The 23,219-nt window shown below is 42.9% G+C and overlaps 1 protein-coding gene and 1 pseudogene across 3 annotated transcripts in view; one reads left to right on the top strand and one right to left on the bottom strand.

Annotated features, from left to right (window-relative positions):
• The window catches only part of LOC147886827 (callose synthase 5-like), an 83,316-nt gene that overhangs the window by 13,139 nt on the left and 46,958 nt on the right, over window positions 1-23,219 (bottom strand). For all 3 annotated transcript variants that reach the window (XM_087394736.1, XM_087394738.1, XM_087394737.1), the window contains exon 36: window positions 23,038-23,153. In XM_087394736.1, the coding sequence (XP_087250862.1) occupies window positions 23,038-23,153 (116 nt within the window). The remainder of the gene's footprint in view (window positions 1-23,037; window positions 23,154-23,219) is intronic.
• Window positions 7,027-8,316, top strand: LOC147886828 (uncharacterized; annotated as a pseudogene).

Raw genomic sequence — 23,219 nt, 5'->3', positions numbered from 1 at the left:
ATGTGGAACTCCATAAAGCAATATCCTTGGTCTTCAAATGCTCTACTTTGTGGTGATTTCAACAATTCTCCTCACTGGAAGGACAATACCACGCATAAATCCCATATGCTGCCCTCTGAAATCCAGCAATGGGAACATATGACATCATCACTTCAATTTGCAGATTTATGGACAGCAACTCACCCTTCAGTTATGGGATTTACATATCATCATAATGCTTTTACAGAATATTGGGCCAGACTTGATAGATATTATCTCATTCATGCTCAGCAATATAATGAATATACATGTCAAATGTGGACTGATTATTCACAACAATTATCTGATCACACTCCACTTTGGCTCACCCTTTCTTTTGGTATGCCTCTGGATGACTTGCAGCTCTCTTCAATCAGAAATTTACAGGTCAATCAATTATATCTCTCTCATGAAAAATTCCAGCATATGATCAGATTGGCTTGCAGGCCATTGCTATCCCATGCTCAGGAGGATCTGGACTTCGCTTGGACCTCTTTTATACATCGTATTCAAAATGTCATTAAGGAATATGGAAGATGGTACATGGCAGAAACCAGACAGCATATCCAGTGAGCAAAATCATACAAGCAGTATTTGGTACAGATTAGCCATCAAAGATCTCTATCTGCTTCTGAGCAGCATTTATTGTCTTGTGCTTCCTCCATAATTGATGCCAATGATAAACGCAAGCTGTCCAAATGGCAGATCAGGGCCAGAGTTAAACCTATGCTAGATAAGGGCTGTTCCTCGAAATCTTTTTTTCGGAACTTACATGCACATAGACAAAGCCAATCTATCATGAGGGTCAGGAAACCAGACGGTCTTTGGACCCAGAGTCTATCTCAGCTAGAAAAACAATGTCTGGATCATTTTCAGCTTCTTTTTTCTCAGCCATCTTCTTCTACACCTCAGGTTGCATAGGCTCGGAACAGATTTACTGAGCTTGTTTCTCCTATTGTCTCTTTGCAAAAAGCCTCAATGCTGGAAATGTTTTTTTCAGATGTTGAATTGGATGAAGCCCTTAAGCATTTGGGTAAACATAAATCCGCTGGGATGGTCTGACGGTTGAATTTTTTGAAGCCTTTTGGCCTGAATTGAAGGGTCCAATTTTGAAGTTTATTAATGTAGCCTGACAGCATCAACATCTTCCCTCAGCTTGGAAGCATGGTCTGGTTAAGCTTGTGCCCAAAAAACCTCTATGTGAGACTATGGATGACTGGAGGCCCATCACTTTGATGCCGGTTATATACAAACTGATTGCCAAAATGTTGGTACATCGGATAAAGGATATCCTTCATGATGGACTTCATCCCAAGCAATATGGTTTTGTTCCAAGACGGCATATACATGACAATATCTCTAACACTCTCATCGCAATGGAATATGCAAAATATTCAGATCAAGATGTGTTGGTCATGCAGGTGGATGTGGCGAAGGCATTTGATACGGTACAGTGGGATTATGTCTCTCAAATCATGTTAAAACTTGGTTTTGGGCCAAAGCTAGTTAATGTCATATATTGGCTTTACTCAGATTCCACTGCACAATGCTTTATAGGGAATCATTTGTCTGAATCTTGGACTCTCGAACGTTCAGTTCGACAAGGATGCCCTCTCAGTGCTTTGCTTTATGCCATCGCTTCACATCCTTTGCTTCTTTATATGGATCACATGGTTGATACTGGACAGTTAGAGGGGCTTCAGATTTCTGGTTCACAACCCTTCATTGCACAGGCCTATGCAGATGATTCATTCTTCATGCCAAAGAACAGTCCTTTGGAGATTCGCCTCTTGATGGATACCCTTTCAGATTTTGGGTTGGCAGCTGGTCTTAAAATTAATTTTCAGAAATCAAAACTCTTGCCTCTCAAGCATTGTGACGGGCATGCTATCATGTGGCCAGGCCAGATTATTTATCCGGAAAACATAGTAAGACATTTGGGCTATCCCATTGGCTGGAAAATCAGCAATAAGCAACAAATTTCATGGGTGTCAAACAAAATTCAGGACAAATTAGAATATTGGAAGATCTCCACTTGGCCTCTGCATGTACGGCTTCGAATTGTCCAGTCTATTGTTCTAGCATATGTCCAGTTCTACCTTCCTCTATTACATTGGTCATCTCGAGATCTCACTTCCTTTATGTCTCAAGCCATGGAGATTTTTTGGAAAACTAAGCTTCATAAAAAAGCTTTACGGTTGCTCAAAATGGACTTGCTTTGCTCACCAAGAATGCATGGTGGTTTGAATATAATAAACATCAAATTTCATGTGTTGGCAAGAAAGATCACTATGCTCAAGACATTTTTTCAACAAGAGCTGCCTTGGTCTATCATGTTGGCAATTTTGTGTGGTCAGATGCGCACAAATGCTTATGGACATTGGCTAGTTGATCCATCGGAAGTAGTACTTGGCAAATTTCAAGGTAAAATCCCTGGTTGTCCATTTTCTAATTCCTTGATTCAGGATTGGAAGCAAGTACTCTCTCACATCAAATGGTCTCCCCATCCTGCTTCTATAGCTTCCTCACTCATAATGGAAAGTATTCATTGGAGTGCTGTGTTTTCCTCTCCCCTTGTTGTTCAACAACCCATCAGAGCTTACAATCTTATGAAATTGGGTATCCGGTTCATTGATGACGTGGTAGATATGCAAGGAAATATTCTCACTTTTCCAGTAGCATGTCGACAATACAATCTGGGGATGCATCATAGACCTATTTGGAAAGCTATTGCTGATCTCTTACTCCCTCTGGTTTCGATTCCGACATTGAATGTAAGAGACAGGCTTCAAAATTGGCACCTTCAGTCTTCAAGTCCAAGCATATCCTCTAGGCCTTTGCATTTATTGACTTCTATACAGGCTTATCGATTGATATTACCTCCTCCCTGGATTGCCCAACATGCTAATTCTCTATGGCATTTGAACAAGTCATTAGCCTGGTGGAAAGGAAAATTGCAATTGATATGAAAGTTGAAAATGCCATTGAAGCAAAGACTCTTTCTATGGAGATGTATTGTTGGTATTCTTCCAGTGGGAGTAAAATTGGCTCAAAGACGGATAGCTTCACCTCTTTATCCAAGATGTCACCTTACATCTGAGAGTATTCCGCATTTATTGTGGTTTTGTTCATATTTCAGAGACCTTCTAGACAAAATCTCCTATTTCTTATCTCTCAGATTTCCAGCACACAGGTTCTACAGGTTTTTCTAGATGTATGGCAAACTATCAGCTTCTTTGTCACAATATTCTCTTTTCTTCCACTGGATCAGATACTAGGCCTTACGGACCCTCTGGCTGCAGCGCAATCAAGCATATCTGAATTCTCCCCTTCAGCATCCTTATGAGTTCTTCCGAGCCTCAATGCGGTAGTCTTTATATGATGCCTTACATGAGGAAGATTTGGATGTTTCTTGTATTCAGCTTTTCTTTTACTGCTTCTGATGGATAGGGCTTTGGCTCTCTTTTGAGCACTGCCCTGATGTAAATGAATGTTTCATAATATAATTTTCTTGGTTTCACACAAAAAAAAAAAGTGTGTGTGTGTGATGTCGCACAGTGGATTAAGTCCATCCTTGGAGGATGCTTTGTAGAGGGAGTATATTTTGCATCTAGAGGCTTTTATGAGGTGCACTTATCAAATGCTTTGTGCAAGCAGAGGCTACTTGAGCTCTCTCCCCTCTTTTACAGGAAGCAGATGGTACATGGTATGCCCTAGTCCCCAAACAAGGATTATCAAAGCCTTATACAACATCATTGTCCTGTATGGGTTGAGGTTGTTAACTTCCCGGACTATATGCATGAAGAATTGCCTGGCCTGGCTGCTTCTTTGGGACAAGTCATTTGTCCTCCACGCCCTATGGGAAACCGTAACAGGTTCTGCATTCTCTGGGACACTGATACACCTACCCCTCTTTCTATTGCAGTGGAAGTTGAGGGAGTGTAATTAGGGAAAAAGTATTTTGAATTGAAATGGGGTGCGTTTGCAGGAGCTTGTTTTGCCTGCCACAAGTTTGGGCATCTAGCCTCTGAATGCCCAATGGTCCTACATCAGCCCCCTCCCAATGCCTTGCCGCCTCAGACACGGGAAAAGAATGAGAATTTGCAAGCTAAGACAGCAAATAGAAATGGAGCAAAGAATGCCAAACCAATCAATCAGGTGCAATCACTTGCTGGAAAAGGAAAAGATAAAGAAAAAGAGAAGATGAAGGAATCTGCGGAAACTGATCGGGTTAACAGCCTAAGAAGGTGGTTCTATTGAAGCAACGCCCCTTTCAATCTCGTCAATGGGATGCTTCTTCTCCCTCACCAGGACAGGCTTCTACTTCAGCTCCTGTCCTTCGAAACTGGGTAGGGGTTTTGAAGAAGGGCATCCCCATATGTGATTCTGAAGAGGGGGAGAATGCTATGTCTTTCATGGATCATGAAGGAATGCAACCCATGCAGGCAGAGGCTTTGCCTCTCTGTTATCTTGTTTCATACTTATATTTTATTGTATATACCTCTTTCATGCATCAAACAATGTACAAAGCCTCTGCAATGTCTCAAAGTGGAGGCTTTTATGGAATTATGTACATAAAATGCAGCCGGATATTGTTTGTTTGCAAGAGCATAATCAACACTCTAAGGTTGGTCATCATGATTATTTTGGCGGTTATGATATATATTATGCTGGTGCCACTACCTACTCAGGTGTATGCATAATGGTTAGACATGAGTTGGAGCCTCAATTAGCCTTCAATGACAGCAGTGGCAGATGGATGGTCATACAATGTAATGTCAATGGTGATATACTTGAGTTTGCATCAGTCTATGCCTCCTAGACCTCTGCCATGAGGGCTTCTTTATGGGATAAATTAAGCAAATATCCATGGAGATCTAATGCATTCATCTGTGGAGATTTTAATAATTCCCCTCTGCCAAGAGATAACACCACTTCAAGATTTCATATGCTATCATTGGAAAGGCAAAAATGGGATAGCATGCTTCTTTCTGTGCAGGCTGAAGATTTATGGCTGCTTCTCCAAGGATCCGTGCCCGGATATACTTTTCATCATAATGCACTTACTACATACTAGGCAAGGCTTGACAGATGGTATTTGTTTTACCCACAACAATATGCAGATTTTAGCCCTCATCTCCTCATAGATTTCTCATTGGCCTTGTCAGATCATGCCCCATTATGGATGAATCTGCACCTTGGTATGCCACTGGATGATTTGCCACCCCTTTCCAGTAGATTATTGCATGTTAATCAAGCTTATTTCCGACATCGCTATTTCCAGCAAATGATCAGACTTGCAATTCATCCCTTGCCTTTGCATGCCCAGGAGGACATGGATTATGCTTGGGACAGTTTTGTCTCTCGTATACAGAATGTCATTAGAGAGTATGAAAACCGGCATATGACTAACTGGAGGAATGAGGTTAAATGGGCAAAAAGGACAGCACAACAATTGACTGAATTTTCACATTTAAGGCCTCTCTCTGAATCAGAGAATGATTCCCTTTCACATGCTCGGATTAAATTGACTGTTAATGATCAAAGGAAATTGCACAAATGGCAAATTAGAGCAAGAATGAAGCCCCTCATGGATAAGGGCTGCTCATCAAAAGCCTTTTTCTAGGGCCTGCACGCTACTCGAAAGAAAAACTCATGTCTAAGGGTAAGGAAGCTAGAGGGCTCTTGGACGCACTCTTTCTCTGATCTCCAAGATGAATGCCAAAATTATTTCCAGAAATTATTCTTTGCTCCTGGTTCTCCATCAAATCAAATGACTGATGCGAGGACTGAATTTCTCCAATATGTTTCTGAAATAGAGAAAATGAATGATGCTCTTACCTTGGAGAGACCTTTTACTGACACAGAACTTGATAATGCATTGTTCCACCTCAGCAAATACAAGTCCCCTGGCTGGGATGGCCTTACGGCGGAATTTTATATTTCTTTTTGGAATGATTTGAAAGATGTCCTCTTGCAAATTATCAATGTTGCCTGGCAAGAAAATCAGTTACCGCACTCTTGGAAGCATGGCATAGTCAAACTTGTGCCCAAAAAACATCTGTGTGACCATATGTCAGATTGGAGGCCTATTACTTTGATGCTTGTAGTTTACAAACTCACTGAACTTCCCGGGGAGAATTATGTGGCATAAAGAAGGAATCATCAGCATATGCTTGTGCCAAAAAAGATGCAGCCCCAGGGATTTGAAGACCAGTCATCTGTCCTGTGTTTGTAAGATGATCAAGATACATCAAAAGGGGATGTGTCGCAATGGCATAGAAGAGAGCACTAAAAGGGCAGCCCTATCTAACTGATCGACCCAATGTCCATGACCGAGACAGATGACCCCCAAGAATGCACTGAGAACTAGAGTCAGAATAAAGCCAGTAAACTGCATTTGCTATCTTGGGACCAAAGCCTAGCTTTGTCATAATTTCAGAGATAAAATCCCATTGAACAGTATCAAATGCCTTAGCAATATCCACCTGCAATATAAGGACATCTTGATGCGAATACTTAGCATATTAAATTGCAGTCAAGGCATTGGAAATATTATCATGGATTTGTCTTCGCGGCACAAATCCATACTGATAAGGATGAAGTCCCACATCCAATATCCTGTGAAGCCTATGCACAATCATTTTGGTAACCACTCTTTCATTGTATGGTTTGGCAACAGGATTGCATGTCAATTTTGACAAATCTAAATTACTTCCCCTGACACAATGTGATTGGCATTCTATTCTTTGGCCAGGTCAGGTGGTGCATTCCAAAGATGTAGTCAGGCATTTGGAACATCCCATAGGATGGCATATCACCAGGAAGCAACAGCTAAAATGGATCTTCCAAAGGCTTCAACACAAACTGGAATACTGAAAGATTTCTACTTGGCCTCTTCGTGTCAGGCTCAGAATAGTACAGTCCATTGTAATGTCCTATGTCCAGTTCTATTTGCCTTTGATACATTGGTCCTCCATGGATATTTCAGCCTTTATGTCTCAAGCTATGGAGATGTTATGGAGGACAAAAACTATTGTGAAAGCATTGAGACTGATGAAGATGGAAATGGTGTGCTCTCCTAGGATGCATGGTGCACTTAATGTCCTCAACATAAGATATCATGTGCTCGCAAGGAAGGCGACTATGCCGCATACTTTTTTCCGCCAACAACAGCCATGGACTTGTATGCTAGCATCCATGTGTGTCAACATGAGGACTTGTGCTTATGGTCATTGGACTACTGATCATTGGGAGGTTGTCATTGGCAGATTTGTAGGAAAGATACATGGCTGTCCTTTCTCTACTGCTCTAATACTTGACTGGAAACAAGTACTTTCTAAGGTCAAATGGGCTCCTGATAATTGCTCGGGGACAAACTCAATGAGGAAAGAAAGTATTCACTGGAGTGCCATTTTTGCAATTCCGCTAGCTTCACAGAAACCTATTCGGGCCTACAATCTCATGAAATTAAAAATTAGATACATACATGATGTGGTAGATGATCAGGGATATGTCTTATCATTTCCTCAGGCCACTGCTTCCTATGCATTGGGAATGCATCATAGGTCTATATGGAAGAAAATTGCTGATTTATTACATCCTTTTCTACCTGTTCCTCCTGTGGCTAACACCGACAGGCTTATGGATTGGCAATTGCAACCCTCTGCTACCTGCACTCATCCTGTACCTCTTCCTGCCTTAACCTCCATCAAAGCCTATAGGCTTCTTCAGCCTGCTCCATGGATTCAGCAATATGCTAATTCTCTGTGGCATATAAGGAAGCCCCTCTCATGGTGATGGAAGAATCTCAGGATATTATGGAAGTGTAAAATGCCATTGAAACAAAGACTTTTTCTTTGGAGATGTATGACAGGTACATTGTCAGTGGGGGTCACACTTGCTAAACATCGCATTGCACCATCCACATGCTTAAGATGTCAGGCTTCTTCAGAGACTGTTATTCATTTGCTTTGGCACTGCCCGTGTACTAAGATCCTCCTCAAGAGAATTTCAGATTATCTTCGGATCAGTTTCCCGAGTCACAGATTTGGGAAACATTTCTGACTCTTTGGCAGATTTATGAACTCCTTGTCTCAAAACTCACTATTTCTCTCTTGGGTGCGATATTGGGCTCTTTGGACAATCTGGAGTGAGCATAATTTGGCATACTTGGGTCGGCAGATTCACAAGTCATATGAATCTTTCGGAGCCTCATTGCGGCAATCCTTATATGATGCCTGCCATGAGGGTGATATGGATGCTTCTTGTATACAGCTTTTCTTTTTATGCTTCTGAACTTTGGGATGCTCTCCATTTTGGAGACCTCCCATCATATAAATTTATGATCATATAAATCTATGCACTGGATATTACCAAAAAAAAAAGTGTGTGTATGTGTTTTGTTGCATATTGATACTTCTACTTTTCGGCATTGGCAGCCTACACAGCGGGATTTTCTACTTGGCTCTAATCAAGGCAAGATCAGAGGCTGCCCTTCTGTCTCTTGTTTGCTTCTTGATTGCAAGCATATTCTACCCCACTTGGAATAAAACGGCAGGGATTCTTTCCTTGAGGGCTGAGAATATTTATTGGTCCAAAGTATTCCACCCTCCTTTGGCTATACAAGAACCCAGGCGTTCTTATTTTATATCTTTCAAAGGTATTGCTTCTGTGGCGGATGTACTTCAGGATGATGGCACTCTTTTATTTTTTTCTGCAGCTGCTAGCAAGTACAATTTGGGAGCTCATTATCGTCCTTTATGGCACAAAATTTAAGAACTGCTTCAACCTTTCTTGCCGGTACCTCGTTTGGAACTTCAGGATAGGCTTGAGGATTGGACTCTCCATTCTTCCTCTTCTTCAGCCCGTCCTTTGAAGCTGCCATATATCACAGCGCCTTCTCTGTATAAAGTGTTGTTACCTCCGTCTTGGGTTTCTGACAGAGCGAATTCTATTTGGCATATGGATCGCCCATCAAAGTGGTGGAGAAAGCGGCTGCGTCTCCTCTGGCACTATAAAGTCCCTCTTCGGCAACAGGTTTTCCTCTGGCGAGTCCTACTTGGCATTTTTCCATCTGGGTAGTTACTCGCGCATAGACATATTGCCTCCGCTGTTTGCCACCGATGTCTACATTCTGCTGAATCTGTGCCTCACATTTTCTGGCACTGTCCACATATTTGTGATTTCCTCGCTCTCAGTCGTTAGGGGCTTCAAGCGAGATTTCCTATTGTTACTTTTGGCGGGTTCTTCTGGTTATTTGGTTTTCATCCAGCTAGACAGGGTTTTTATTTATTTTTTGTTTGGGTGCGCTACTGGGCACTTTGGACTCTATGGATGGACAGAAATCATAGAGTTTTTGGCGATCCTACTTTTCCATCTTTTGTTTTTTTCAAACAATCTCTGCGGCAATCGTTTTATAATTGCTTTTAGACTCATCTGATTGACCATGATGTATATATGGCTTATACTGAGATTTTCGGTTGAGTAGTAGTTACTCCGTTTTTCGAGTACCTATGAATGTAATTATTTCACAGCAATAATATTTTCTTCTCACCAAAAAAAAAAAAGTGTGTATGTGTGTGTGGAAAACCAAGGCTATGGTCTTCAACACCTCACGGGCAATGCTTCGTCGGCTCAGCTTCACTCATCGTGGCGAGCGAGTGGAGATAGTACAGTACTACACATATTTGGGAGCAGTCTTCACAGGACCCCTCTTCACGATGACCCATGCAACCCAGGCATGACTTACACGGGGAGAAAGTGCTTTGGCTCGACTAGAGCAACCGTGCTTCCAGGCACACTTCCAAGATCCATCGACGAAGGGCTGGCTTTTCAATACGCTAGTGCGGCCAACTGCCATGTATGTAGCGCCCTTCTGGGGATGCAATCTCCCAAAGGCAAAGTGGAGGAAATTTGAGGGGCTACAGGTGATCATCGGATCCAAGATGATGCGGTGTAAGCCTTCAATCCCACATGAGATAGTACAAGCAGAGTTTGCCATAACACTTCTCATTGATGCCATCTTTCAAACAATGACTTTCACCCATAGAGTTTGGGACTTACCTCACTGAAGCCTTCCGAGGCTGGCCCTAGAGTCATCCAAACGACTACCAGAGGGCGAGGCAAACACATGGTATGCACGTATATCCACTTGGCTTGCCAAGCATGGTATCCACATTGACAGACTTCCTCCCTTTTAGTACAGCATGGACGCGCCTATTGAGTCGATCCCAGGAGATGAGATCAACGGTATCATACAGTTAGATCTCCTCCAACTCCACACATCTGAAAGTTGGGGAGGGGACCTGGAGTTCCCCACAAAGATCCAATTCCATTTCAGAGGAGGGATTCATCATCAGACCCGAGTAAGAACCGTCACCAAGATGTGGCTGGATGAGAGACGCGGAGACCACACACGGCACATGGGGCGACCAGAGCACGCACGATTGAGGTCCGGCCTATCTCAACCCTCCTCAAAGGGGACCGCCAGAAGACGAGGCATTACTCTCAATGTAGCCCATCGGATAATGAGATCCAGGAGAGCGTGCCTCTCGCCACCATGGGAGACAGTCCGACAGTCACAGATACATGAGCTCTATCCATTGTCATGACAAGAGAAAAGATTATTTAGTTAATGAATAGTCATTAGAACCTTATTATTATTAGGTGCCAATTTGATGGTGCAGTTATATGTTTGTATTTATGATCAATCAAGCGGTGTAAATAGTACCGCCAAAACTATGTAACATTGGCCAATAATTAGTGATAAAGATGTACACACATATGTCTAGGTCCTAGGGGCAATAGGAAAGGGAAAGGGTGCATTAAAGTGCATTGAATGGTAGGTGCATGGGTCATAGGATAAGGGTAGGTGTAAATGGGAAGATGGAACTTGAATGATCTCAAGGGACATTAATGAAATAGTATCACCCTTTCATTGTGAATCGCGCGTAGCATTCTTTCTACCACATTGCATTCATCCGCCATCTCTCTCCCACCTTGCATGTAGGTCAAAATAGAAACAAGTACTCTCATGAGGGCGCTCTTCCCCATTGGAGGGCCAATTGGCATTCAAATTCTGCATGCATTGCACACATTTGCATTCTCGAAAAGTCTAATTTTTCACAGATGGTATCAGAGCGGTGATGGTCCACGAGCGAGACGAGAAGAGGGTGAGAGAGCAACGTGCAGAATCGTGGCGGAAGCACTAGTGTGGAAAGGGACAACCGCGAAGGATGGCGGGAGAAGGCACAGAAGTGGTAGGGGACGGCGCGGACGGGGAACGCGAGACAACAAAATCTGACGACCAAATCCTGACGACACACATGTCCAGCGCAGCAAACTCTCTGGGCTGCAAACATCTCCCTCCCGACCAACCCTGAATTCTCGAGGCAAGCACCTCCTTCTCAAACAACCCTAAATTCCTGAGGTTCTGAAACAAGGGATTTTTCTGAAATTTTTTGGTCTTGAACGGTGAACGGGGTGTCCTAACGGGATGACCCCCCCCCCCCCGCCCCCCCGGTGTGAATGTACCCTTAACATATTTAAATCGTGAGGAAAAGGGACCCCCCGTTCTCCCCAAGGGAAAGTCAAATCGAAACAAGATTTTTAAGGGGGTGATCCACCCATCAAGTACCCCCTATAACGGTATCTAGAGCTCCAATACTCTCAAAACAAGTAGCCCAAATGGAGCGTACCAGTTTTACAGCAGAAATACAAGAAGAAAAGCTTAAAAGAGAAGAAAGAGGAGGTCATTTTAAGTGTCTTCTCAACATAAACAAAGCGGGAGTCGGATAAGTACCACCAACTCTATAACACTTGACTTTTGCTGTAAAATAAACCCCTTTTTTTAAATTACAGCGAGTCATTTTCTCTCTTGTATTACTAAAAGGAAAGAATGGAAGGGGAAGAGACATATAACAATGAACTTATTACTTTACTCCATTACCCCAAGGAGAGAGAGAAAGAACACCTTCACCCCCCCCTGAAGAGGATGGATTAGGTGAGAGTTACACACATCTTGAGTATGATAACCCACAAATAGATTTACAGCAGTCTCTCCTTCAAGAACCTCTTGATAGGGAGTTATCCTTTCGTAATGAAAGAACAAATGAGACCAGCCAAGAACAAGGTGATGAGTTTACGCCTTCAACTCAAAGCCCAGTACACAAGGATTATAATCCAAGTGCAAGAGGAAGAGAGGAGACTCCTGTTGATAAGCTGAGTTTCCAACTTAGCAATATGATTGAGCAGTCCATTATGACAAGATTAGGGACTAAGCGGACTTTGAACTTTGGGGATGAAGAGTTGAGTACCCCTTCTAAGAGGTCCAAATTCCAACCGCGAGAGAGAATTGAGTTCCCCAAATATGATGGGGCAAGGGAGGCTGACAAAATACTCAATTGGATTTGCCATTTTGAGCTATACTTTGCCCATCAAGACAAGACCAAGCAAGAGAAGCTTGCACTTGCCACATTACATCTGCAAAAGGATGCTCTAATGTGGTGGTCTTTGTCACAAACAAGAAAAGAGCCTATTCATGAATGGGCTAAGTTCGTGGAGCAATTGAAAGCCACTTTCATGCCACAGAGGCATGAAGAGAACCTGACCTTTCGTTGGGAGAGGTTTAGGCAGTTCGATAATGAGAGTAATGCAGATTTTACAGCCAGATTTTGAAAACTCTCTCTAGAGTTACCCGAAAAGAGTGAGGAAGATAGGAGAAAGAAGTATTTAGCAGCCTTAAGCCCAAAAGTAAGATATGAGGTTGAAATGTTAACCCGACCACACTTAAGGACCTCACTAAGCTGGCTGAAATAGCCGAGAGGAAATTGAATCCTCGTACACCCTTCAATAAGGAGGGTGGGTCATCATCTAAGACCAACATTATACCCACTTTAGGAAACCAAACCAGTTTAAGAATAATAAAGGGAAGGGTAAAGCCCTTGTAAGGAAAGTGAACAACCAATCATGTCCTAGATGGGTGCCGTTTCCTTCTATGACGGACGAAGAGAAGAGGAAGTTGATTTAGGAAGGCAAATGTTTCGGGTGTAACAAACATAAGCCAGGGCACGTATAGCGTAAGTGTCCCGTTCTCTTGGCTAAGATTGCCAAGACGAATTCAGTAAAAAAGAAAGCCAAGGTATCCAAGCAAGAGGGTGAGGCTTCTACCTTGTCACCCTCGAAATCTACCGTGACTATTGAGCCAATAGTGACTGCTGTCCATTCACCCAATACCTTTGGGCCTCATGATCTTTTTAAGGTGTATGGATTCATGAATGGATAGAGAATAGTGGTTCTCCTAGACGATGGATGTAATTATGACTTAGTGAGTGATAGATTGGTAAAATTACTCCATCTTAAACCAGAACCTATAAAAAACATGTCACTCTCGGGAGCTTTTAGGGGACACAATGAAGAAGACACATCCATAGTACGGAAAATTCCTTTTCGTATACAAAAAATATAGAGATCGAAGGGATTTTCTAGTAGCTCCTTTACAAGACGTTGACATGATTCTAGGTAAACCATGGCAGTATGATTTTAACCCTACTATTCATCCTCATACTCATCATTGTTGCTTTGTACATAAGGATGAAAACATAAGGATCGTAGGGGATCGGGACGTGCATACAATTCCATTGATTACTCCTACCCAAGCGAAAAGATTGGTAAAAAGAGGGGTAGATTGTAATCTTGTGTATATACGAGATTCATGAGATCTTCATATCTCAAAAGAAGATCGGAAAAGAAATCAGTTCCTTAGAGCTTATGAGGATCAATTTTCAAGAGATGACTCATTCGAATTGCCTATGGAGAGAGAAGATGATCATGCCATAGACTTAGAGCTAGGAGCTTCTCCTCCATGTAGAGCCCCATACAGGATGAACAGGATAGAAATGGAGGAGGTAGAAAAACAAATTAAAGATCTATTGCAAAAAGGCCTCATGCGACTAAGCAGCTCTCCATTTGGAACACCTGTATTATTGGTCAAGAAGAAGGATGGATCATATCGTATGTGTATAGATTACCGTGCTTTGAATAAACTTACGATTAAGAACCGGTATCCGATTCCAAGAGTGGATGATTTATTGGATATGCTTAAAGGTGCTAAAGTTTTTAGCAAATTGGATTTGAAATCTGGTTATCATCAACTTCGTATGAAAGCTGGGGATGAACATAAGACTGCTTTTTGCACTCTCACTGGACATTGGTCATGCCTTTTGGCCTAACTAATGCTCCAGCAACTTTTAGTAGGCTAATGAGAAGGGTTTTGCGACCCTACTTGGGAAAATTTGTCATAGTCTTCTTTGACAACATTTTAGTTTTCAGTCAGAATGAGGAAGAGCATAAGGAACACCTTGCTAAGGTGATGGAGCTCCTAAGGAAGGACCAATTGTTCCTGAATACCAAGAAGAGTGAGTTCTTCAAGACAGAAATAGAGTATTTGGGACACATTGTGTCTGCTAAGGGAATTCGGGTTGACCCTAAAAAGGTCAAGGCCATAATTGAATGGCCAATACCCAGAAATGTACATGAGCTAAGATCCTTCCTAGGGATGTGTAGTTATTATCGCAAATTCATTAAGAGTTTTGCACGTCTTGCTTCTCCACTCACAGATTTGTTTAAGAAGCATTCCTTGTATGAGTGGGGAGAGGTTCACCAAGTAGCTTTTTAGGAGCTTAAGAGAACATTGGTCACTGCACCAACGTTAACACTTCCAGACATTGACAAAGAGTTATTTGTTGCATGTACGGATGCGAGTGGAACCTCGATTGGGTCACTGTTGATGCAAGGAGGGCATCCCATTGCCTATGAGAGTAGAAAACTTCAAGGGGCTGAATTCAAATATATCACGTATAAGAAGGAGTTCTGGCAATCATTCAAGCTTTAAAGTTATGGAAGCATTATTAATATGGTTCTACTTTCAAGATTAAGACTGACCATCAAAGTATCAAGCACTTGTTTTCTCAACCCATTGTTTCTTCAAGGCAAATCAAATGGGCTGAATATATTCAATCCTTTGGGCAGCCAAATATTGAATATCAGCCAGGAAAGGAGAATTTAGTAGCTGATGCTTTGAGTAGACGGCCCCAAGTTAATCACATTTCTGTGATTAAGGAGAAATCATTAAGAGCAATGGTTGAAGCTTATCCTTTAGATGAGGACTTCGTTGACATTTATGGGAAGATTCAGCGTAATGAGGTTGGGGGTTTAGAGGCTTATTCCATCGTGGATGGATACTTACTTTTGGGACGTGCCATATGTGTACCCAAAACATTTCAGTATCTAGTCATGAGTGAGTTACATACGAGTCCATATTCTGGACATATAGGCATTAGAGGGACCATTGACAATATTGAGAGATACTTCCATTGGCCTAAACATCGCAAAGAAGTTTCGACCTTTGTTCAACAATGTGGCGTATGTCAACGCATTAAATCTGAAACAAGTAAGACTGTTGGTCTTTTGCAGCCTTTGCTTATTCCCTCGGAAAGGTGGGAACACATTACAATGGATTTTGTGTCAGGTTTCCCCAAGGTTGGTCAGTTTGAGCAGATTTTCACTGTTATAGATAGGCTGAGTAAACAAGCTCATTTAATTCCCTGTAAAAAGGAGTTACCAAAATCTTTAGGTTACATGGGTTACCAAAATCTATTGTATCCAATAATGATGGCCGTTTCATTAGCAACTTTTGGACAGCCCTATTAGAGAATCTCGGAACTAAACTGAAATTTACTACAGTATGCTCCTAAAACAGCAAAGTTATTCATTAGGGAAATCTTTAGGTTACACGGGTTACCAAAATCTATTGTATCCGATAATGATAGCCGTTTCATTAGTAACTTTTGGACAGCCCTATTAGAGGATCTCGGAACCAAACTGAAATTTACTCCAGCCTTCCATCCTCAAGGAGATGGACAAAGTGAGAATGCCAATCAAACCATAATTGCTTTACTTCGAGCTTATGTCCATGACCAACCTAGAAGGTGGCCAAAGTTCTTACCCATGTTCGAGTTTGCTTATAATAACACTGTACATACTTCCACCAAGAAAGCCCCATTTGAAATCATCTATGGGCAATGTTTACCCACTCCAATTAAACACTTGGGGGAGCGAATTTTTGCTGCTAACCAGTTTGCTGAGGATATGTCACAGTTATTGAGCAGGTAAAAGAACATATTAAGAAGGCCCAGGTTCAACAATCCAAGGCACCCAATAAAAAAAGAACAGAAGTTTAACTGAAGATTGATAAAACAAGAATCAAGTCAATGAGAGGAAGTACAAAACATGTCAAGTTAGCACCGAAGTTTTATGGTCCATTTCAGATTTCAGCAGCTTTATATCCAGATTCCAGAAGGAGCCAGAGCGTATGAGCTGAAATTACCAGCCCACTAGCGTATGAAGAGTATCTTTCATGTGAGCAATTTGAAGAGATACCATAGCGATACTTCTGCGTTTTTGGATACTCAGCATCAAGAAGAACCTAAACTTGAAGATGGGACTGAAGTTCTTACTCCGGAACAGATCGTGTACCATAAAGAGAAGAGTACTCGTGGAAAGAAGAGACATGTATTTACTGAAGTTTGAAAACCAGCCAGCTAGTAATGCACAATGGATGGAAGAAGAGTTCTTTACAAATTTTCCACAGATACTCGCAGATTATAAAGAGGCAATGCAATTGCAGAAGTAACAAGAGAAAGTGCACGTAAGAGGAAGAGACAAGCAATAATCCAGAAGAGGACTTCTGCTCATTCAAGCAGGAGGGAGTGTCATGACAAGAGAAATGATTATTTCGTTAATTAATACTCATTAGAACCTTATTATTGTTAGGCGCCAATTTGATGGTGCGGTTATATGTTTGTATTTATGATTGATCAAGCGGTGTAAATAGTACCGCCAAAACTATGTAACATTCGCCAATGATTAGTAATAAAGATGTGCACACACGTGTCTAGGTCCTAGGGGCAATAGGAAAGGGAAAGGGTGCATTAGAGTGCATTGAATGGTAGGTGCATGGGTCATAGGATATGGGTAGGTGTAAATGGAAAGATGGAACTTGAGTGATCTCAAGGGACATTAATGAAAGGGTATCACCCTTTCATTGTGGATCTCACGTAGCATTCTTTCTACCACATTGCATTCATCCGCCATCTCTCTCCCACCTTGCATGTAGGTCGAAATAGAAACAAGTACTCTCACGAGGGCGCTCTTCCCCATTGGAGGACCAATTGGCATTCAAATTCTGCATGCATTGCACACATTTGCATTCTCGAAAAGTCTAGTTTTTCACATGCATCACATCAGAGGGCCATCAGGAAGCTGGGATATATAGAGCGTCACCAGGATGTGGCTGGACAAGAGATGCGGAGACCACACACGGCACATGGGGAGACCAAAGCACACACGATTGAGGTCCAGCCTATCTCAGCCCTCCTCAGAGGGGACTCAGAGACGAGGCATTACTCTCAATGTAGCCCATTGGATACAGAGATCCAGGACAAGGCGCCCCCCGCCACCGCAGGAGACATCCCGACAGACACAGATACTTGAGCTCTTTGCATCAAATCAGAGGGCCATCAGGGAGCCGGGTTATATAGAGCCTGCACATGTACTTGGAGCTTTGGTTTTGAGTAGTACTTGATTGTTTTTTTCCTACTATGTTGTACTAGCTTTTTGCATTGTTAGCACTTAGCACTCAGCAAGGGCCTACTGCCTTAGTGAGCCCTTTGCTTCAGCCCACAATGTCTTGTATGGGTTACATATATTTTGTACCTTGTCTCGTAGACCCGCGAGGTTTCCTGAAGACGTTAATACTTTCTTTGACACCTCACAAACACTACTTCACCACCACAGCTTCACTTACCGAGTGGAGCCAGTTGAGATTGTTTAGTCATACACTTACCTAGGGACAGTCCTTGTGGGGCCAGTCTTCTCGATGACCCATGCAACCAAGGCATGACTTACACCCACGAGGATAGGGAGCTCTAGCTCGACTAGAGCAGCAGTGCTTTCAGCCACGACCCATGACGAAGGGATGGTTGTTTGACACACATGAGAGACCGACAGCCGTGCACGTGGCACCTTTGACGTGACATATTAGAGCCTAAGTGACAGTGCTTCAAGAGGCTTCAAGTGATTATGGGATCCAAGAGGATCCAAAGTAGGCCCTCAATCCCCCACCAGATCATTCAAGCAGAGTTTGCCATGACACCACTCCATATTGATGCCATCTTTCAGACGATCAATTATCTTCACACATTCTAGGCCTTACCGAGGTGGAGATTACCGAGGTTGGCACTAGAGTCATCTAAACGCCTAGCCGAGAGCAAATTTAGGACAGCATGGTACGCACGCATATCTAGATGATTTGACAGACAACGTGTTATTAGATGGACCGTCTCCCTCCCTTTCAGTAGAGCTTGGATGCCCCTGATCACCAACTCTACACATCACCAATGTGGGAGGGGACCAAGAGTTCCCCACAAAGACCCAGTTCTACCGCGGCCACATCTTCAGAGTATAGGATGGAGTGATTATCAAACCCCAGTATCTGGAGGACAGGTGAGTCTCGCATGCCATCATCGAACAAATGTGGGTCTCGTCCCATCAGCTGAGGATCAAGGCAAGGAGACCCATGGGTACGCCTAAAGAGCAGTGGATCTATAGATTATGCATGTTGGGGGAGTTGGAGTCAAAGGAGCATTTCCTATGCACTTGCCCAGTTTAGTATGACATCCGAGGACGATACCATTGTCTCTTTCAAGAGGGGCACGATTTTAGGTCTCTCTCGTGGCTGATTCACTTCCATAACTAGGTCTGCATTTGCTTCTACTAGATGGAGATGTGATGATGTAGGAGGAGACAGTACCTCGGGAGACAAAGAAGGATCGAGCTCAGTGGCACGTCGCCTATTTCTACGCATTCGAGTTTGCCCCAGGACATCGGAGAGTAGAAGAAGAGATAGATGATATGAGGGTAGAATAGGTCAGTGGGATGAGACGACGAGGGGAGACGCAACCAAATGTGCAAGGACTACACATGACATAGACACGGACCAAAGCACGAATTGAGTTTCTAAGTTTTGAGTTTAGTCTAGCATAGTACTCAGCAAAGGGCCTTAGAGAGCCCTTTGCTTCAGCCCACAGTCGCATATACTGTCATGACAAGAGAAATCACTAATCTGTGATTAGTAGACATTAAAACATTATTTTTATGTCATACGCCAATGGTGTAACATGTATTTGTATTTATGATGGACACTCACCGATTTGTTATGGCGGTGGATCATCTGAGTAGATAGGACCAGTCAAGCTGGAGCCACTGCTTCAGACGGCATCGAATTTAGACATGTGATACTTATTCTATTAATAAAAATGTGCACACACGTGTCTAGGTCCTAGGAGCAATAGGAAGGGAAGGGTGCATTAAGGTGCATTGAATGGTAGATGCATGGGTCATAGGCTAAGGGTAGGTGTAAATGGAAAGATGGAACTTGAGTGATCTCAAGGGACATTAATGAAAGGGTATCACCCTTTCATTGTGAATCTCAGGTTGCATTCTCTCTACCACATTGCATTCATCCGTCATCACTCTCCCACCTTGCATGTAGGTCGAAAAAGAAACAAGTACTCTCACGAGGGCGCTCTTCCCCATTGGAGGGCCAATCGGCATTCAAATTCTGCATGCATTCTCAAAAAGTGCGGATTTTCACATTTGGTAACAGAGCGGTGACGATCCACGAGCGGGGCGACAGTTGTGGACGACATAAGTCTTAAGAGAAGTTGCGGAAGAGGATCACAACCGACAGATCTCCGAGGTTCTGAGACAAGGGATTTTTCTGAAAATTTCTGGTCTTGAACAGTGAACGGGGTGTCCTCACGAGGTGAATTGCCGCCCCCCCCCCACCCCCCCCCATGTGAATGTACCCTTAAAAGCCTTAAACCGTGAGGAAAAGGGATCAATGGAAAGTTGGGTCGGAATAAGATTTTAAGGGGGTGATCCACCCATCAACTACCCCCTATAACGGTATCTAGAGCTCCAATCCGCTCAAAACAAGTAGCCCAAAAGGAGCGTACCAGAAATACAAGAAGAAAAGCTTGAAAGAGAAGGAAAAGGAGGTCATTTTAAGTATCTTCTCAACACAAACGAAACGGGAGTCGGATAAGTACCACCAACTCTACAACACTTAACTTTTGCTATAAAATAAACCTCTTCTTTTTTAAATTACAGCAAGACATTTTCTCTCTTGTATTACTAAAAGGAAAGAATGGAAGGGGAAGGGACATATAACAATGAACTTATTCCTTTTCCTCCATTACCCCAAGGAGAGAGAGAAAGAACACCTTCACCCCCTCTTGAAGAGGATGGATTAGGTGAGAGTTATACACATCTTGAGTATGATAACCCACAAATAGATTTACAACAGTCTCTCTTTCAAGAACCTCTTGATAGGGAGTTCTCCTTTCGTAATGAAAGAAGAAATGAGACCAGCCAAGAACAAGGTGATGAGTTTACGCCTTCAACTCAAAGCCCAGTACACAAGGATTATAATCCAAGTGCAAGAGAAAGAGAGGAGACTCCTGTTGATAAGCTGAGTTTCCAGCTTAGCAATATGATTGAGCAGTCCATTATGACAAGATTAGGGACTAAGAGGACTTTAAACTTCGGGGATGAAGAGTTGAGTACCCCTTCTAAGAGGTCCAAATTCCAACCGCGAGAGAGAATTGAGTTTCCCAAATATAATGGGGCAAGGGAGACTGACAAAATCCTCAATTGGATTCGTCATTTTGAGCTATACTTTGCCCATCAAGACAAGACCGAGCAAGAAAAGCTTGCTCTTGCCACATTGCATCTGCAGAAGGATGCTCTAATGTGGTGGTCCTTGTCACAAACAGGAAAAGAGCCTATTCATGAATGGGCTAAGTTCGTGGAGCAACTGAAAACCACTTTCATGCCACCGAGGCATGAAGAGAACCTAGCCTTTCGTTGGGAGAGGTTTAGGCAGTTGGATAATGAGAGTAATGCAGATTTTACAGCCAGATTTTGGAAACTCTCACTAGAGTTACCTGAAAAGAGTGAGGATGAACACCGACCGATTTGTTATGGCGGTGGATCATCTAAGTAGATAGGACTAGTCGAGCTGGAGCCACTGCTTCAGACGGCATCGAATTTAGACATGTGATACTTATTCTATTCATAAAAATGTGCACACATGTGTCTAGGTCCTAGAGGCAATAGGAAGGGAAGGGTGCATTAAGGTGCATTGAATGATAGATGCATGGGTCATAGGCTAAGGGTAGGTGTAAATGGAAAGATGGAACTTGAGTGATCTCAAGGGACATTAATGAAAGGGTATCACCCTTTCATTGCGAATCTCACATTGCATTCTCTCTACCACATTGCATTCATCCATCATCTCTCTCCCACCTTGCATGTAGGTCGAAAAAGAAACAAGTACTCTCACGAGGGTGCTCTTCCCCATTGGAGGGCCAATCGGCAGAATTTGTGGAGGGCCAATCGGCAATCAAATTCTGCATGCATTGCACACATTTGCATTCTCAAAAAGTGTGGATTTTCACAGATACGAATTAGTTTTGATTTATACTATCTCATAGCGTAGTTGGCAATCCCTCTCTCTCTCAGACAAACCAATAAGCTGAAGGGTACTAGAGTTTAGATATCTGAAGAGCTCACTCCAACTCAGCGCAAGCAAAGGACAAATTAACTCAACAAAATGAAGGAAGCACACAAAGAGGGCAAATGGGCAGTCTATCGACATGGATAAGCACTCATCTGAGATTTCAAACCTAGACCCAAAGACTCTCAGTCTTAAACTGATGTTATTCAGACCAATTTCAAAGTAGCACTTCCTTTTTAATGTAGTTAGTCATTTTGACATTTTGCATGGGACATTGACATTTTGCATGTTGTCCCATAGGCCGGTGAGGCCTCCCAAGGATCACGACCAAACAAAAAAAAATCACTATACGCTTTGATATCAGTGTCACAAGGACTTCATATCTTCCAGACTTTATATGGATTGTTAATAGATGAGCTGGATGAAGGACGGAGTACCCTCCTTTTGATATGGTATGTGGATTATGAATCCCTCAAGCAAATTTGCCAATGTTTGAGCATACAAGTGAACATTACCAAGACAAAAACCGAGGGGGGAGCACCAATAGGGCTGCATGACTAGGCATAAGGAAATCCTCTGCACTAAAGGGAACAAGATAGCAGTTTGCAAATGGGCCTTGCAAGCGGGGAGGGGGAAGCACAAGGGGGTTCATAGTAGTATTTGGAGCTATGGGCTTGGTATGGGGAGGGAAAGGGAGGAGGTTTGGGGGGGGGGGGAGGGGGGGGGGGGGGAAGGGAATGGGTAGGGGCAAGGAGGAGGGAGGGGCTAGCAGGGGGAGCAACAATAGTAGAGAGCAGTCACACTCTAAGCTGAAAGTTTAATTTTCTCTACTGACATACTCCGTGTGAGTTTATTTTCTATCAAGACACATCTTGCATATCAAATCACACTATAAATTCAATCGGCAGTAAAGGGTGCTATTTAGCTATGCAATACATGGACCCCTTATTGGAGAGAGAGTATCTCAAGATCTTGTAGTTTATCACTTCTCCTTAGAGCAAATAAAATTGTAAGGGGGAAGGGCGAGAAGCAAGTTTTTCGAGCAAAGTGCTTCGCAGTAGCAGTGGACCCTTTGGAGGACACACCACCCAAAACAACCTGCTAGTGCGAGCACTGGCAACAGCATTGTCCCTGGAGCTACACATTTTCAAGTCCTCCAGGTAGGCATGCAGTAGTTGCTCTGGCCCTGACGGGCTCTTGGCTTCAAATGATGCCCGTAGGGATGAATCTGCTAAGTAAGTGTTTTGGGAAGGGAAGAAGCCCCCGGGGTGGGCGGGGGGGGGGAGGGGGGGGGCCGGGGGGAGAGGTTACACACAACAATCATAAAAAATGACTGGTCCACGTTGGAGCAAACAAAAGAGTTATGTCACAAAAAATACCTCCCAGTAAAAATATGTTCTCGCACACCTAAGATTGTGGGCCTCCGTGCACCATGATCCTCCTCAAATTCCTCTAGAAGATTCCGCATCTTGAAAGCTTCCTCCAAGTAGTTATCCTGAGAAATTTTATTATACTTATACTGAGGTCAAAAAGAAGAATACACAAAAACATAGCAACAAAA

The sequence above is a fragment of the Dipteris shenzhenensis genome, chromosome 23 (genome assembly GCF_047967505.1).
Source record: "Dipteris shenzhenensis isolate YYH24624 ecotype China chromosome 23, Dip_SZ_1.0, whole genome shotgun sequence".
NCBI classification, from domain to species: Eukaryota; Viridiplantae; Streptophyta; class Polypodiopsida; order Gleicheniales; family Dipteridaceae; genus Dipteris; species Dipteris shenzhenensis.
The sequence above is the reverse complement of the archived record's forward strand: the minus strand, read 5'-3'. Positions and strand labels throughout refer to the sequence as shown.